Source organism: Ixodes scapularis, unplaced genomic scaffold (genome assembly GCF_016920785.2).
Source record: "Ixodes scapularis isolate PalLabHiFi unplaced genomic scaffold, ASM1692078v2 PGA_scaffold8__174_contigs__length_109621045, whole genome shotgun sequence".
Lineage (NCBI taxonomy): Eukaryota > Metazoa > Arthropoda > Arachnida > Ixodida > Ixodidae > Ixodes > Ixodes scapularis.
This window is the reverse complement of record NW_024609883.1, coordinates 72,329,838-72,345,151: the sequence shown is the minus strand read 5'-3', so window position 1 is coordinate 72,345,151 and position 15,314 is coordinate 72,329,838. Positions and strand designations below refer to the sequence as shown.

General features: G+C 44.4%; 1 protein-coding gene across 1 annotated transcript; it reads right to left on the bottom strand.

Moving 5' to 3' along the window:
* Positions 1–15,100, bottom strand: LOC115323808 (coiled-coil domain-containing protein 25). Its single transcript, XM_029984201.3, has 8 exons — positions 15,001–15,100; positions 14,544–14,591; positions 11,986–12,077; positions 9,249–9,324; positions 3,981–4,084; positions 2,329–2,531; positions 187–232; positions 1–95 (listed from the first exon to the last, which is right to left on the bottom strand). The coding sequence occupies exons 1-8, from the start codon at positions 15,023–15,025 to the stop codon at positions 63–65; spliced, it is 627 nt and encodes a 208-aa protein (XP_029840061.1). The 5' UTR covers positions 15,026–15,100; the 3' UTR covers positions 1–62.
* Positions 15,101–15,314: the final 214 nt, after the last annotated feature.

The window sequence follows — 15,314 nt, the reverse complement described above, 5'->3', positions numbered from 1 at the left end:
TTGTGATTGAGCAAAATAAAATTTATTGTACAACCTCCTGCTAAAACAGCTTCCTGGAGAGGTCACATGAATTCGTCTGAATCATAGTCTGCCTCCTGCAAAGAAAGAGAACAAACTTAGATTTGAACGTTTCACTGCTTACTAGCCATACTACCGTACATCATCAAAAATGATCACAGAACTCACCTTGTTTGATTTCATATTTTCTTCTTTCATCAGGTTGTTGTAGCTCCTAAAATACAAAAAGAAAAAGAGATGTTACAACAAATGCTCACATGAATCCATCCCACAAAACCATCACTCCATGTCCTAAAGGCAATGGTTAATCTGTGCTGCAAGTTAGCTTTCTCATTTCTTAAAATATTGTTCCACACAACGGATGAAAACAAAGTATTAAAGAATCAATGAAGAAAGCACACTGCTTTCAAATGTCTTTAGAGCTAGCCCCAAATAAGTGGACGTAACTCTTATCCAAGTGCTGCGATCGCAAACTATGTATAATGTGTTTAAAGTTAAAGCCAGGATCACACGAAAATCCAAGAATTCCTTACGATCCTCATGGCTCTATAAAGAACCCACCCTAATAAAGGATGTCTCAATGTCTATGCATCAACCTTAGAATGGTGACATCAAACAATTTTGTATCATGACGTCTCTTTCTCTTCACAGCTCTGGAGCATCTGAATGCGCGCCTCTCGGCTCAAACAGTAATGGGTGGTGTTTTGCCACCACTTTGTCGCACCCCATTTCTTTGCCTGTTTCCTGTCGCTGCATGCCATCGGCATCAGATGATACAAAGAATGTCGCCGCCTTAACAAGGAACATACTGAAGCACCATAGCCTGCTCACATAAAGTGTATGACGTTAAGCCACCACTCCGCCCAACCGGAATGTCACGTGACAGGCTCAAAGCCACAGATTGGTTAAGATAGCTCGTAGCATCCGCTGGGGTACATTCTAAGGTGAAATCAAGAAAATTAAAAGAGGATCTATAGGCGGATACCTAGGGAATGCGTTAGCATGACCCTTGAGAAACGCCATACACGTCCCCCTTCGGGAAAGGCTAGAGCTGACCCCTTCACTTCTCTGTTCTGGCTTTCTCTTTTGCTTCCTCTATTATTTGCTGCCTCTTTTTGGCTTCATTAGAAGGTCAGCATTAGCGTTTCCCAAAGGGGGACGTGTGTGGAGTTTCCCAAGGGTCACGCTAATACATTCCCTAAGGATCTAACAATGGATCGTCCTTCCATTTTTTCCGGCCTTGGGGGTTCTCGTTCGTCTGCCTGCACGGTTACCAACGGCATCCGCCGCTCGACGCTACTTTCGCTGCTCACCAGTTTCGGCAGCCCGCCTCCTTCGTTCACAATCCGTCTCCTTTTGCCACCTACTTGGACCAGCGCTGGCACTTGGTTCACACTCCATTTTGTAGCACAAACCAAGGCCTATGTGCCCTGCGCACTTACAAGCTCGGACTCGCCCAAGCATCCGCACGTGCTTGGGCTTCCGCCCCGTGATGTCGCCTCCCTCTTGCCACTGTCCTTCACTACTCTCCTCCTCTCAACATGGCGTGCTTCCCTTTCCAGTGTTTTGTCCACAGACAGACGCCGCCAGCATTTCCCTGTCATGCGGGCACTAATGCTAACTCATTAATAGTTACCGCTAGTCACTAACTACCGTAAAATACAGAGGAAGTGCTCACCCCGTTTTCACTGAAAACTAGGTTAATCTAGATATGGGCGCTTGTTGCACAAGTTCTGGAAATGATAACGGCGGGCGCTCGTACGAAGTGTACTTCAAGGTGAGCTGCACCTATCGGTACTCCGCCGTCCAATTTTCTCACGGGCAGTGCCGTTTCAGTGCCCGATGCAGAGCAGGCGCCATTGGCAATCGTTACGACTAAATAAAACAGCAGCTTCCCGAGTCTCAGAGTTGGGAAGCTCGGGCGACGTCGCTTGATTCCGTCGCTTACCCTTTCCAAGCTTTCCGGAGGACGGAAAACGTTTTCCTGTGATTTCGCATAGAGCTCCCACTGACGGGCAATTATTTCGAGCACAAAGATGGCCGCAATGTCATTACTTTGAAGCATAGCTTACTTAGTGGCCCCAGTCAATGCCACCTAAAAGACAAGGCCTGCGCGCGACGTCATCGTCAGTGGGCCACCGACCCGTCCCGAGGCGGCAAACATGCAGAAGCTCGCATGAGGCGCCGCAAAGCGGCCAACACGTCCGTCTCAGCGGCAACATACCACACGCGAGCTAGGCCGCGGACCTTGACTTCTAGGTGGTACTGCTCTAGCACCGGAGAAGAAGCGCCCCGCCGCCACCCACCGACCTCTGCTTGGCTTGCTCCTCCTTCTCCTTCTGCTCCTGCTTCTCCCGCTCCTTCTGCTCCCGGAGTATCTGCTTCTTGTCCTCCCGCTCCCTGCGGTCGCGCTCCTCCCGCTCCGCCCTGAAGTCCGGCTGCCGCTCCTCCTTGGTCTTCATCAGCCGGTTGACGATCTCGTTGATCCTCTTCTCCACCCGCATGGTGCGGACCTGTGGGGAAGCGAACAATCCTTGGGACGGAGGGTACGACTCTCTCGCTTCGGGCCCGTTCACATGCTTTTGATATATCATATCACTTGATAAGATATGATAAAATATCATATCACTTGTGTTTGCTTTGGACCGAGTTTTTGTCATCCCTTACGAGAGAGCACGCTGGTGCCATCTCTGAAGAGACCCTTGAACCGCATTTCATTAGAGCGAAGGTTTTGCGGCACTTGCAAGATCAAACACACATGCTATCTACAAGAAATGGTTGTTTATAACATGATAGAAGTTTTTCGAGATGAAGAAGAAAGAATGATGCACAAAAACCCCGAAAGATGTGGATATGCCACGTGGTCCTCAGCTTCTTGATTAATGGCATTAGTGTGTCCTCTCGTAAGAAATCTTAAAAGGATTTAAGGCACATGGTCGTAAGCAGTCACGAGTGAGTGCACGAGCCCTAAGCCTTTCACACCTCGGAAAGCTTAGCTAGCTTTCTCACCAGAACTGGCACGAAGAAGACTAGACCAAAAGTTTGTCGGCATCCGCGCACAACGGTGACAATGTGATGACGCCAGCGTCATGAACAGTCTACAACTATGCGAAGTACAACGCAGCACTATCTGATGCAGCCTACAACTACGAAGCGTCTCCGAAAAAGATGATTTATAAAGCGTTTTTTTTTTTTAATTGCAAAAATAAATCCCGCCTTGTTGAATGGCCAATCACTTTTCGCCCATATGTAGCGCAAGTGTTTCGAGTCGGATGCTACCGTTTCAGAACAAACTGTTATCTTATTCGTGAGTTATCAGCAATTTTCGGAAATTTTCGACGGTAAAATGGTGGCAGACAATGCCCACAGATACGCGGGACTGAATGGTGCAAACTGCCAACACTGGGTTCCTATTTTCCGTCGAAAGTTTCCAAAAATCACTTAACATTTGAATGAGGTAACGGTTACTTACGGAACTTTGGCATCCGGTCCACACCGCTAGGGCTACGTTTGGGCAAAGACTGAGCGTTCGGCGATGCATAATGCATTTTTATTAAAACGCCGTAAACTTTCTTAGGGGGGTCACACTGTATAGGCAATATGGAAACTATGAGGTACACACATATAATGAAAGAACTAGTCGGGTAACTTATAAATTATGAACAGACATTTCCGCTTATTGCAGGCAACATGGCGTAACTTCTGGCGTTGAGGATGGTTACGAGCTACTGTCGTCATAAGATTGAACGTTGAAATGAATTCGGCGTCGCAACACACCCAGACATCCGATTTGCGGATGCATTAGCAGCTCTGTCGGCAACCTCTTCCAACATGCGTACGCACTTCGGACGTCCAGACTTCCGGCGTGGCTCGCGAGCCACATTCTATTCTTAAATTACTCTTCCGCCACCGTTCTTTGTTTCTTTTAATAAAAAAAAAAAAAAGCCAAGTGTATGGGTTACCTCTCTCTGCTTGTGGAAGCCAATCTGTCCCACTTCCATGCCGGCCGTCTTTTTCAGGTTTCCCCACATGGTGTAGACAATGTCGATCGAGTTCATCTTGTTGCCTGGACGGACGGCACAGCACAAAACAAGAGAATGAACTTTAGTAGGGTACGTTGTTGGGCTAGTTGGTTCATCTTAGTAAAATATAAAATAGCGCAACAGAAAAACAAGGACAAGAAGTATACAGGACAGGCGCTAACTTTCAACTAGTTTTATTCAGGAAAATTGAACACATACCATATACACACGACAGGCAAAGCAGCACCATGATTAATTTTTCACCCGATCACTCAAAAACTGAAATTCATTACAATGAAGAATAATAGAAGTGTCGCTGACACATGCCGTCCCACTTTTTTTGATAAAGAAAGCTTCCAATAGCTCTCGAGTGACCGTCTCTCGGCTTCTTTCTAGTATCCGTATCTGCTGAAGTCGCGGAACACAGCCACACGTATTACAATGTATTGGCAAATGCGAGCCATATTTATTTTTTACTGATAATGCGTGCTCCCGTGCTCAGTCATTGATGCACCGCCCCGTCTGGCCAATGTATACCTTTCCACAACTCAGTGGGATTTCGTAGACCACACCCACTGTGCAGTTCACGTAAGGGGTGACGTGTTTCTTATCACACGATGCTTTTGCCTTCTCATCAGAGATGCGGGCGCACAACCCAGCCAACTTCTTTGGGGCAGAGAATACAATGGGAACATCATACTTGCTTGCAACTTTCTTCAGATTGTGACCAACCTTGTGGATGTACGGAATGACTTCTGGTCTTTTTGTTCTCTGCCTCGTTGAAACCTTTCTTTTCAACCCCTTCATTTTTTGTAGGGCGGTCTCCGCCACAGAAACCAAGACCGAACACGGGAAGCCAGCCAATTCCAGTCTAGAAATTTGATATTTAAAACTAGCATCTGCCTGATGGTCACAAGACTTCAGCAGTGCAGACTCCAAGCACGAAGTTGCAATAGCCCTCTTAATGGTCTTTGAATGAGCTGAATCAAAAGAAAGTAACTCTTTCCGCGCGTGAGGTCGATACATCCAGCACACACGTCGTTCGTTGATGGTAATGTTAATATCTAAAAATTGCAAATGATTGTTGTCAGGAAGCTCATGAGTAAAAAGTAAACCTTTCCCATGTTGTTCAAAAGTCGACAGAATACTTTGTACTGTATCACAGTGCGTCACAGAGGTGCTAGTTTTTAAAAGTACAAGAAAATCGTCCACGTGTCTAAAAACCTTAAGAACAATGTCGGCGTCTAAAACATGATTCAATTCACGATCAACAGCGAACAAAAAAATGTTACAAATCACCGGAGCGACGCATGGCCCAATACAAATGACCTTGCGCTGGATAAACAGCTTGTCATCGAATGACACAAATGTGCAGTGTGTTAAATTTTCCTGAATAAAACTACTTGAAGGTTAGCGTCTGTCCTGTATACTTCTTGTCCTTGTCTTTCTGTAGCGCTATTTTATATGTTTTACTAAGAGAATGAACACGTGCGAGTGCGGTCGTAGCCTCAAGGCTAGCTACCGCACTTGCGACTTCTCGTGACAGAGTTTTCGTGATCTCTTTCGTGATTTTGTTTGCGACATGTATCCTTTGTTCGAGGGCATTTTCAACACCTCCCTTCATTGGCCACCAGAAGGCCACCACACAAGCCAGGCACTAAAATGATGGTTGTGATCAAGGTGGCCAGACTGAATTTTGGGAAGTGTCTATTGCAAGTGTGTGAACAGGCCTTTAGAGGTTCATTGTGAAGCAGGCCAGAATCAAGAGTCTTTCTGGCTAGTTAGCATATAAACAAAAAATTATGGCACCAGAAGTTTCTATAATTATTGAATATTTTTTTTTAATCCCGAGAACCATTTGAAGTGCGACATGCCCACTCTTGAGAGTGATGATGAGCAGGTATCCGTTTGCTCTGATCGACGCAAGACAGACGGGCATCCACCCTAGCGTTTGCCAGAGTGTCTTGACGTCTGTCTGTCCCACGTCAGTCATTCTTGAAGTGAATGGGAGGCTGCAAATCAATATTCTGAAAGCAATGTGAGCAATTGTGCTGGTATGTTTTTAAGGCTACTGTTTCATTCCTTAAAGGGAAGCTGAAACACTTCTTGAAAAAAAACGAGTTAGAGGTGAATTCTGGCGTATTTTTATCCTGTGAATCTGAATATCACTTTTGTTTTCCCTGAAGATGCAACTAAAAGCGAGAAAAAGCGAAAAAACATTCGACCAGTCGTGACGTCATACTAGGATCTTCGGGCCGCCAAGCGCGTATCGCTCGTGTGGGCAGCGCGTGCAACGGCAAGCTTGCCAGGTATATTTCCCCGCACTGACACCAGTCGTGATGTCTCTTTCTGACCTTTCTGAAAATAGCAAGAGTGCGCGTGCATAGCTTTGACAGGCGCTGAAGATGCGCGAGAGCAGAGATTCCGAAAGCTCCTAGTGTGACGTCACGCCCCGGGAAGGAGGGGCTTCGGCGGAACTTTAAAAATTAATTTCTGAAGCCTCCGTGCACCAAATTGAAAAATAATCTTGATATTCCTGATCCTGGAGGTAGAATGAAGGCCATTGAAATGTTTTTTCTCAAATAGAGAACCGCTTCAGTTTCCCTTTAAGGGGAGACGCGGGTCTTAAAATATCAAAAAATCGCGAAAAATGCCATTTTTCAAAATTACCGATTTTGAGGTCTACATAGTCCAGAGTATGTCCTCACAAAATATAAACGCTCAATTCGATCTCTAAATAAGAAAATAATGACAATTTGTAAGCGTTGACAGACCCGACTTGAAGCCTAAACTCTGAAATGTCAACAAAGTTCAAGCCGTCTGAGCTCTGCAACGGCTCAACTGATTGCAGCCATCTTGGTCTTGTTCGAAAGCTGGTTTCCCGCGCTTATTTTTTCCGCACTCCAAAGCGGCGTACCCCTCAAAGCCATGGCGTCATCGATGCCGGACGAAAGGCCTTCACCAGCGCAAGAAAGGCGCTGATTGGGCAAAGCGCGCGCTCCTCCGAGGCGCAGCTCTCTCATTGGCGAAGACGCGCGCTTCCTCTCCTGGCTTCCCCGGCGCGACGTCCAAGTCGCTCTGCGGGCTCCCGCGTCGTCTGCTTTCCCTCACTTTGCCGTTCGAGACGCACGTTACATTCGGATTTCCCCACTTTCTCTATCAATATTTTCAGTGTTTTCTTTGTGCTTCCTAGTATTTCGTATGTTCCCTGTCTTCTTAGCATCGTTCGTGTAAATATTTTGATACCTCCTCTTTGTTTAGCTTTGCTTTTTCCTTTCTGCGCCGTTGTTCTTTGTTTCGTTCTGCGCACTTCGATGGTTGGGGACGCCGGTTTGAAACTCAACACGCAGATACTAAACAGAAAGAGGAGACGTGCCTAGACCTCCGCATCGACAAAAACATTCCGCTTCGCCGATGCGGCCGATGCGCAAGTCACTCTACCGCTGGTGGAAGCGACTGGATCAAGTTCGTATTCGACAACTTCGCCGAAGCCTAGGGGAAAAAAAAAAAACAGCTAAAAAAGCCCTCAGGGCTAACCAATTGTTGCATATGGGGCTGCTTTCCCTACCCGTGTCTCTTTTTTAGTATGCAATTCTAACCAAAGGCGTCCCTTCAAAACATTGTTACTTATGCATATCCAAATTTCGAAGCCTATTACCCCAGCTTTGTTTTTTTCGGCATAGGCTTTTGATTCACTTGCGCTCAACCGATTTTCATAAACTCTGTACAATTTTCTTTGGAATGAACTAGACTGCAAGCTAAAGCTACTTTTATTATGATATTTACGTATATAGAACTGGCATTTCATTATTAGACATTCTTATAGCCTCTATTATATGACTTCTGTTCACTTTAATTCTTTTACATGATTATATTGTGCTAAAGAAATAAAAATAGCTTTAGCTTGTATGGCATTTCTTCAGGAAATAAATGATACCTTTTTTGCAATAAAATTTCAATAGGTTTTTTTTTAAACCCATGATCAAATTAGCTAATTAATATTTTATACTGTTGATAACTTTTGACAAAGAAGAGATATCTGAAATCTGATTGCAGTTATGGAATCAGCATAGTAAACTGCACGCCTATGCGAAAGATCACAGACATACCAATAAACAAAAAATATTCTTGGATAACCCACTTCCTCCCAGTCTGATTTCATCAACATTTCACTAATTCTTTACTTTTTTCGTATTATTTTCTAATGTTCCCATGAACGGATTACGTAATTTTTTATGTCAAGTTCTTCAGGAAGACTTACACTACACTTTGATGGCAATTATTGTTTATCATTCTTCACACAATTTTCTATGTTCAATGTCAAAACTTTAACTTCGATTTTCTCATCTTCGTGTTTTTTGTCAACATGCTTAGCCTTACGGGGGTTTTCATGAGGTTTTTATCGTAGCATTCTGGAAACTTTGATACCGTTTTATTCAGAAAGGACTGGACTACGGAGTAAAGCTATTTTTTTTTACAGTCTAGAGTTCCAAAAAAAAATTATGATAAATAATGTGACCTCATTAATGTCATAATTGGCATAATTAGCCAATTTTTATATAATATTGTCATTTTGTGAAAATATAAATAGCTTTATAATGCATGGCAGACCTTTAGCTATGCATCTACATTAATAAAAAAAATAATTTTTGTTGGAAATGGCCTTAACGACCCGTAAGAAATTACCAAATTAGGCAACGCTATTTTTAATAACTTGAGAACTACTTGAGATATTTTAAAACTGATTTCATATTTAAATTGAGGAACAAGAAGCACATATGCACAGTGATTTTCATTAGAATAGCTGCAAAAATAAAAAAAGTCAATTTTAGAACCAGCGTCTCGCCTTAATCTATAAGATCAAAAGAAGAAAGAAAAATTGTTGAGATAAATGGGCCCATACCACATGAGCAAATGATGTTTGAGCGAATGACATTTGAGCGAATCGACGTTTGAGTGAATGACGCATCACTCGGGCGCGTGTTAATCCACCAGCCCCCCTCCGTTCACGCCGCTCTGAGGCGACAGCATCATGCGGCTTATTACAAAAGTGTTAACCCACCCGGCCATTACACGACAGCCAACCATTCACTAAAGTGTCTTTCAGTGAAAAGTCAGGGGCAGGACTTTGTTCGCTAAAACGTTGCTTGGCCAACTGAGTGCCATCCAGATTGGGTAAATTAAGTATTGAGTGAATGTTCAAAATACCTTGAATGCTGTTAGCCTTTACAAGCTGGGCACAGTCTTCAAGCACGCTTGATGGGATGTCGTCTAGAGTTTGGTTCTGAAAAAGAAAAAAGGCCACTTGGGGTTTCCAACAAGGTAGTGAACCGGTGATGAATAACTATCCTTCAAGGTATCATACCTCGAAATGGCCCCCTACTTTTCAGCTTAGCAAACATACAGTCAAAGAAATACATGAGCAGCTTCGGACAAAGGAACTTCAGCACACCAATAGTAAAGTTCATTGTTTTACGGCAGTGGTTTTTGATTACCGTATTTTCTGGGCTATAGTTTGCAGACTATACATGTTTAAAAGTTGAAATCTTAGGCTGTGCGGACTATCTATGCGTGCAGACTCTACAGGAAATTTGTTTTTCGAGGTCGCTCATTACGACGAGACATGACGGATTTCGTGAATGAAAGAGTATGTTATGATAATTTAATATAATACAAGCTTTTTTTGTGAGCTAAGTGAGCAGACATCTGTCAAGGTGTGCCGTGTACGAAAAGACTTTTGTGTCGACTAAGTACCAGGTGCCGACTATACCCGGCATGCGGACTATAGCTAAGCAAACACTTTTATTTTTGACCCAAAATATGCCCCTGCTGACTACGCACCGGGTGTGGACAATAGCCCGGAAAATACAGTACAATCATCACTTCAGTATGTAAACAAACTGCTCGTGGGAGATTAAGTTTTTTTATGCTCATAAACGGAAGAAATATCAGACAAAAAGTTATGACGTTTCTTCTGTGTATGACTTTAAGAGGAATGCCCAACTTGGGCAAAGATCTGGCAAACATAAGGGCCCAACTTTAAAAGCTTACATTGCTTGGCATGACTGATGAGCGAGGATTTTGCAATCTCTGAAAATAAACTCTGATTTGAGAACCACTCCTTTAGGATGTTAGGCAGACTTTCTAATCTCAAAGATTGCACCCTTTTTCATTTTGCTTTACTCCTGTCTACAATGAGGAGATATTCAAGTGCACTGGGCCTCATCCAGGGGTGAGATATTTGTGTGGCCAGGTTTGCACAACCATTTCCCATTTGAAATAATTAAAGTTACAGCAAAAATATATGTTTTTCAGAGTATGTGTTTCTACTGACGGCCCCTCCCTGAACTCACATGCATAATAGCACACATAATTGATGATCTCTTTCTATATACAATTCAGCAAATTCTAAGAAATTTTGACGGAACAACTCAATCCGAAACCACCGCACTTATGACCGTTCCTTTGGGGACCCCTCTGGAACACTATTGTCTAGATCAAAGCAAACTAAAGAAGACTTACACCATAGTCTGCTTACCACTATGCCAGGGGTTCTCAAACTGGGTTCCGGGGAACACAGGGGTTCCACGAGCTGGTCTCATGGGTTCCGCGAACATCCAAATTGCAACCCCCCTCACGCCGCAGGCTGCGCGGCAGGACCATGCAAAGCGCCTTCATCTCACTTTGTATTGACATCACGATTGATATGGTGGGGATATATGGAAAGCAACAGAAGCAAAAATGCCTACAATTGTGCATTTGTTGCTTCTTGGTCGGCAAATGTGGAGGGGGGCGAGAAGGAGGGGGAGGGGGAGGGGAGGAGAGGGGAGAGAGGGTTTCGTGGCAGTTTTTGAGGCTTCCTGGGGTTCCGTGAGACCAAAAAGTTTGAGAACACCTGCATTAAGCTAACAGTGCGGTGGAAGCTACATGCTCGTGGGGCCAATCATGCGTCCATCTCTCGGCACATGATCTTGCTCCTGCCCATACGCAAGCACCGAGGGTGGGGCCGGGTGACAAAAGGAAGGCGGCCGATTGGTCCGGCGATGGCATAGCTTCCACCGCACTCCCAGCTTAGGAGCAAATGGAGAATGATGTCGCTTGACCGTCCACTTCATTTCTGACCAATTCATAAGACAGAAAACCGTAGACTGAACTAAAAGGACGAGAATGAGTGGCGAACGATTAAAGACAAGCAGAAGAGGTTGATTATTTGCATAGAGGCACGGCAGACCAAAGGCTGCTTCACACACTTAAAACCGCTTACGACCGTGCACCTTAAAACACCTTAAACTCCCTTATGACGAGAGAACGCAGTGGCACTATCTACCGGGTAGCCGTGGAACCTTTGGCGTTTTCATACATTTCTAATTTTTTTCGTGTGTCATTCCTTCTTTGAAAAAAAACAGTGAGTGCGCAGGCGAGCTAGTGGAAGTTGGTCATGATGTAGAATACCCGAGACAGTGGTAAAAGCTGGGAAACTTGGTCGAAGAAAAAAAACGGGGGAACAGAATGTCTCAAAAAAAGTAACCAGCCTTCCTAGGCAAGAGTACGGAGTACCACACCGTACACACACAACCTCCAACACACAAATACATACACACATGCTTACACAGGCACATACAACAACAACAACAAACTCCACTGACACACCTTACGCATTCTTTTCCGCTGTCTTTTTTTCTTCGACCAAGTTTCCCAGCTTTCACCACAGTCTCGGGTATTCTACATCACGATTCCTTTTTTCTTGGCTCAAAAAACTTTTGACAATGTTATAAATGACCGGTTCTCCTATATAGGACATACATTTGATCTCGCAAATATCACCTCATAGGTGGCGCCGGCGTGCCACACTTTTTCTTGTCGTGAGAGCTAGCGAGAGCTCGGTCGTAAGCAAACAGAAGCGTGTGAACGGGCCTCGAAGGAAGAACAAAGAAATCTCTCTCACGGGTTGTAGACGCAGGTAGACGTGAGCAGACGACACCTTGTCCACGTGAAACCAGACGTCTTCGGGCCATCCCCACTTGATGAGATCCTCGTCTTTAGAAATGAAAAATTTCAAAGAATCACTCCGGGTGCAAAGTTGTCATGAGGCGGCAATAGGTTCACGATTCCCCTTGGCATTCGCAATGAAGTGAGGGAGATAACTACGGTTATGTGCGAGGTGAGAACGGAAGGGAGGTCTTTCAGTTGTGCCGCTTCCAGCATGACCTTGCTAGCTTGGATAACACTTCGGCACCTAGTGAACTCAGAGTGGGCAGCCGTTCACGCTCTGTTCTGAGAGAATAAGAACTTCCTGCTTTTCTCATCCTGTCAGTAACTATAAAAAGACGCACAAGCCTAAAATGCAACTCCCAGGTTTGAGCTGCACGTGTCCGAAACTCTGGCTTTGTTGGTCCCTTTTTGGCGACTGGTGTTGTGTCAGGAACCAAATGGTGACAAAATGTAAGGAGATAATAGTTGTAGAGTTATTATAGGGTGTTTTCACTGACGTAATTTCGTCCACCATTTTGTTGTTGCGATCTGTCTGGCGTGTGCCAAACTCGAGCATTTCAAGGATTTACATGCCTTCTCAAATACGTAGAGCACCGCCGACATATTTCAACCGGTTATGATGTAATCCTTCAATGTAGTAAATTTGTTTGAAAAAAAACAAAAAACTAACAACAAAATGGCGGATTGACGTCATGTGAAAACAACCCATAATGTACACTGGAGGTTCAACTGGCACTAAAGTGCGGCTTCAAATTGAAGCAGACCCAACCAGTCTCGAACTGACTTCTGGTAATGCATTTTCATGGTAAAAAGTGAGCGCATCTTCTCCCTGCACTCAAATATAAAAGCAAATATTGCGAATAATTTGTATGTACCAGATAGCTTAAAACATTTCTCAGTCACATGGGCAAAAATATTAGTTAGTTACTGCATTTTTCGTTCAAATTTGTGCTAGCTTCCCACAATGACGGCGACACTCACATTCGCCGATGCTTTTCGCCAGCATTTCTACGCCCAACCATGAGGATCGCGACATCCGACAGCATGACATTCACCCTTTTGCGACGTCGCTTGTTGCCTTCGGGACCGCTTTCGACGCGCAGGCGGGATAGGAAGCCAAACACACCAGTCGCCTTCCGGGCGGTTCAACAATACATGGCTTGCACGCGTTGTCAGTCCGTCCCTCTTTCCGGTAGAGCCCTTCTATGCTGAAAGAAGCGCTAAGCCCTCTTTCGCTCGAGAATCTCTCACTCTTTCCTTCTCTCCACGAGTCACCCCTTCTCTCGCGTCGATGCTGATGCCTGCTAGGCTGCCCTTCTACCGAGCACAGCAACAGGTGACCGCCGGCAAACATTCTCGATAGGTCGGTGTTTTCTGTGCAACTTCGACTCGCGGTTTTCGTGTTTTCGCTAGGATATGAGTTGCCAGTGTGCCCGACATCTTGGCTACTCGGTATCTTTCCACTGATTCACGTCTGGAGCGGGTTCTCGAGTTTTGTCGAGGCTTCGGCTGTGCGTCTGCTCGGATGCAATCTTCCGCTTTATAAGCATTTATACAATAAAACTTAACTGCGACATGGATCATCCTACAATGTTGTTTCCTTTTCAGCAGTGGCAGCCAAGGCGATATCCGGGCACACGTTTCTGTTATAGAATATGAAGCTGTGATCCTACACAATGAACGAAGCAAGGCACACCGTAGTTTCCGTGCTGCCGACTCAATCGTTTTTAAAGCAGTCGACGGCAAACGTCATCACTTCTTGTACCTTTTTGTTTCTGCCTTTACACGCCGAAGTGACAACGAGATGAAAAAAATGTGAATGAACGTCTTGTAAACAGGCAGAAGTGATTTAGCGTCGCCACATCATAACAGAAATTCAACGATGTTTCTAAAAGCAAAACACGCGACATACCCTCTACCGATAAAAAAAAAGCTTCGATGGGGCCACCCGCATCGTAGTAGGTATACGTATGCATGCCATCGAAGAATGTGAACGCCGGAACACAGAAGGGCGCAAACAGCAGACGGACGCTTCCCCAATCAGGGGTAATGGAAAGGAGAACTTTGAAGAGCAGGAGTAGGATTTTTTTCTAGAGGGTGATAGAGCGTCAGAAAATCGATCAATGGCGCTACTTTCAGTATAGACGGGCTTTACTTTCTGTTGGCCAGAAGTGCCTCACCAACTTGGCGGACGCTACCCTCTCGCGCGTCCTTTCCCCAATTATGTCTGACCAAGTGACGTCAGTGCAAGCTATGTATAGAAGTTTGCAAGCAGCCATGCTTTCGAGAGCAAGTCTCACCACCGTGGATAGAAAACATTAGTGTGGGTGCCAGCCTGGAAATTGTGGGTACACCTCAGCAAAGCTTGACTATCAGACGGTCTACCTACACCAGGAACGAGATGGCGGCGCCCAGAGGCCTTACTTGCAAAAAAAAAAAAAGAAGCAAAACAAGGCTACAGTGAGTTGTGGCGCCCATAAATACTTGGATATGAAACAAAAATGAACTTACTTTCGAACTTATCAAGACCCATGAAGATCAGGGCTGGGGGTGAGACCACTAAAACATATGTACAGAAGGAAGACTGTAAGACGCTAATCTATACGTAAATAAAAAAAATTCAACATTTAAATTATGTAGTAATTTTGAGCTTTTACGATAACTGACGAACATACAACATAGTTAGTCGCAGAGCTTTAAGAAAATACAGAAAAAGACACATTAGACACATTGACAGTGATGTGCCCTACAGCTTGTTTCTGTCCCTGGGTATTTTTTTTTTTTTTTTCAAAATGAATTAATTTTTTTAATTACCCACTTTGCAGTCGTTTCTGACAGTGAGGTCGTGGGGCTACATCATGTCTGGTTGGGACGTTAACCATATTTTCCACAGAATTACAAAATCAATTTATAATAATCTGCTAGAACATTGAGCTTGGATTATTTGCTTAATTTTTGGCAAATTTACCTGTGCTTTTGAAGTAAAATACCATGCCTGTATCACTCCAGGGCCCAAAGGCCGTGACGATCCACGCATGCACGCAAACTACACAAACCAAATGTCCAGAAAAACCGGATTCAGATGGATTGCTACGGAACAACTTCTGGATTCATAAATTCAACGAAAAGGCTTTATCGTTGATAAACTTATATAATACTACCTAAAGAGCAAAACAATCACGTTTCACAAATAAGATGCCACTAAAGAAAAGCTAAATTAGTCACATAAGTATACAGGTGGTAACTTATATGTGGCAACTTTACACCATCCCCATCCCATCG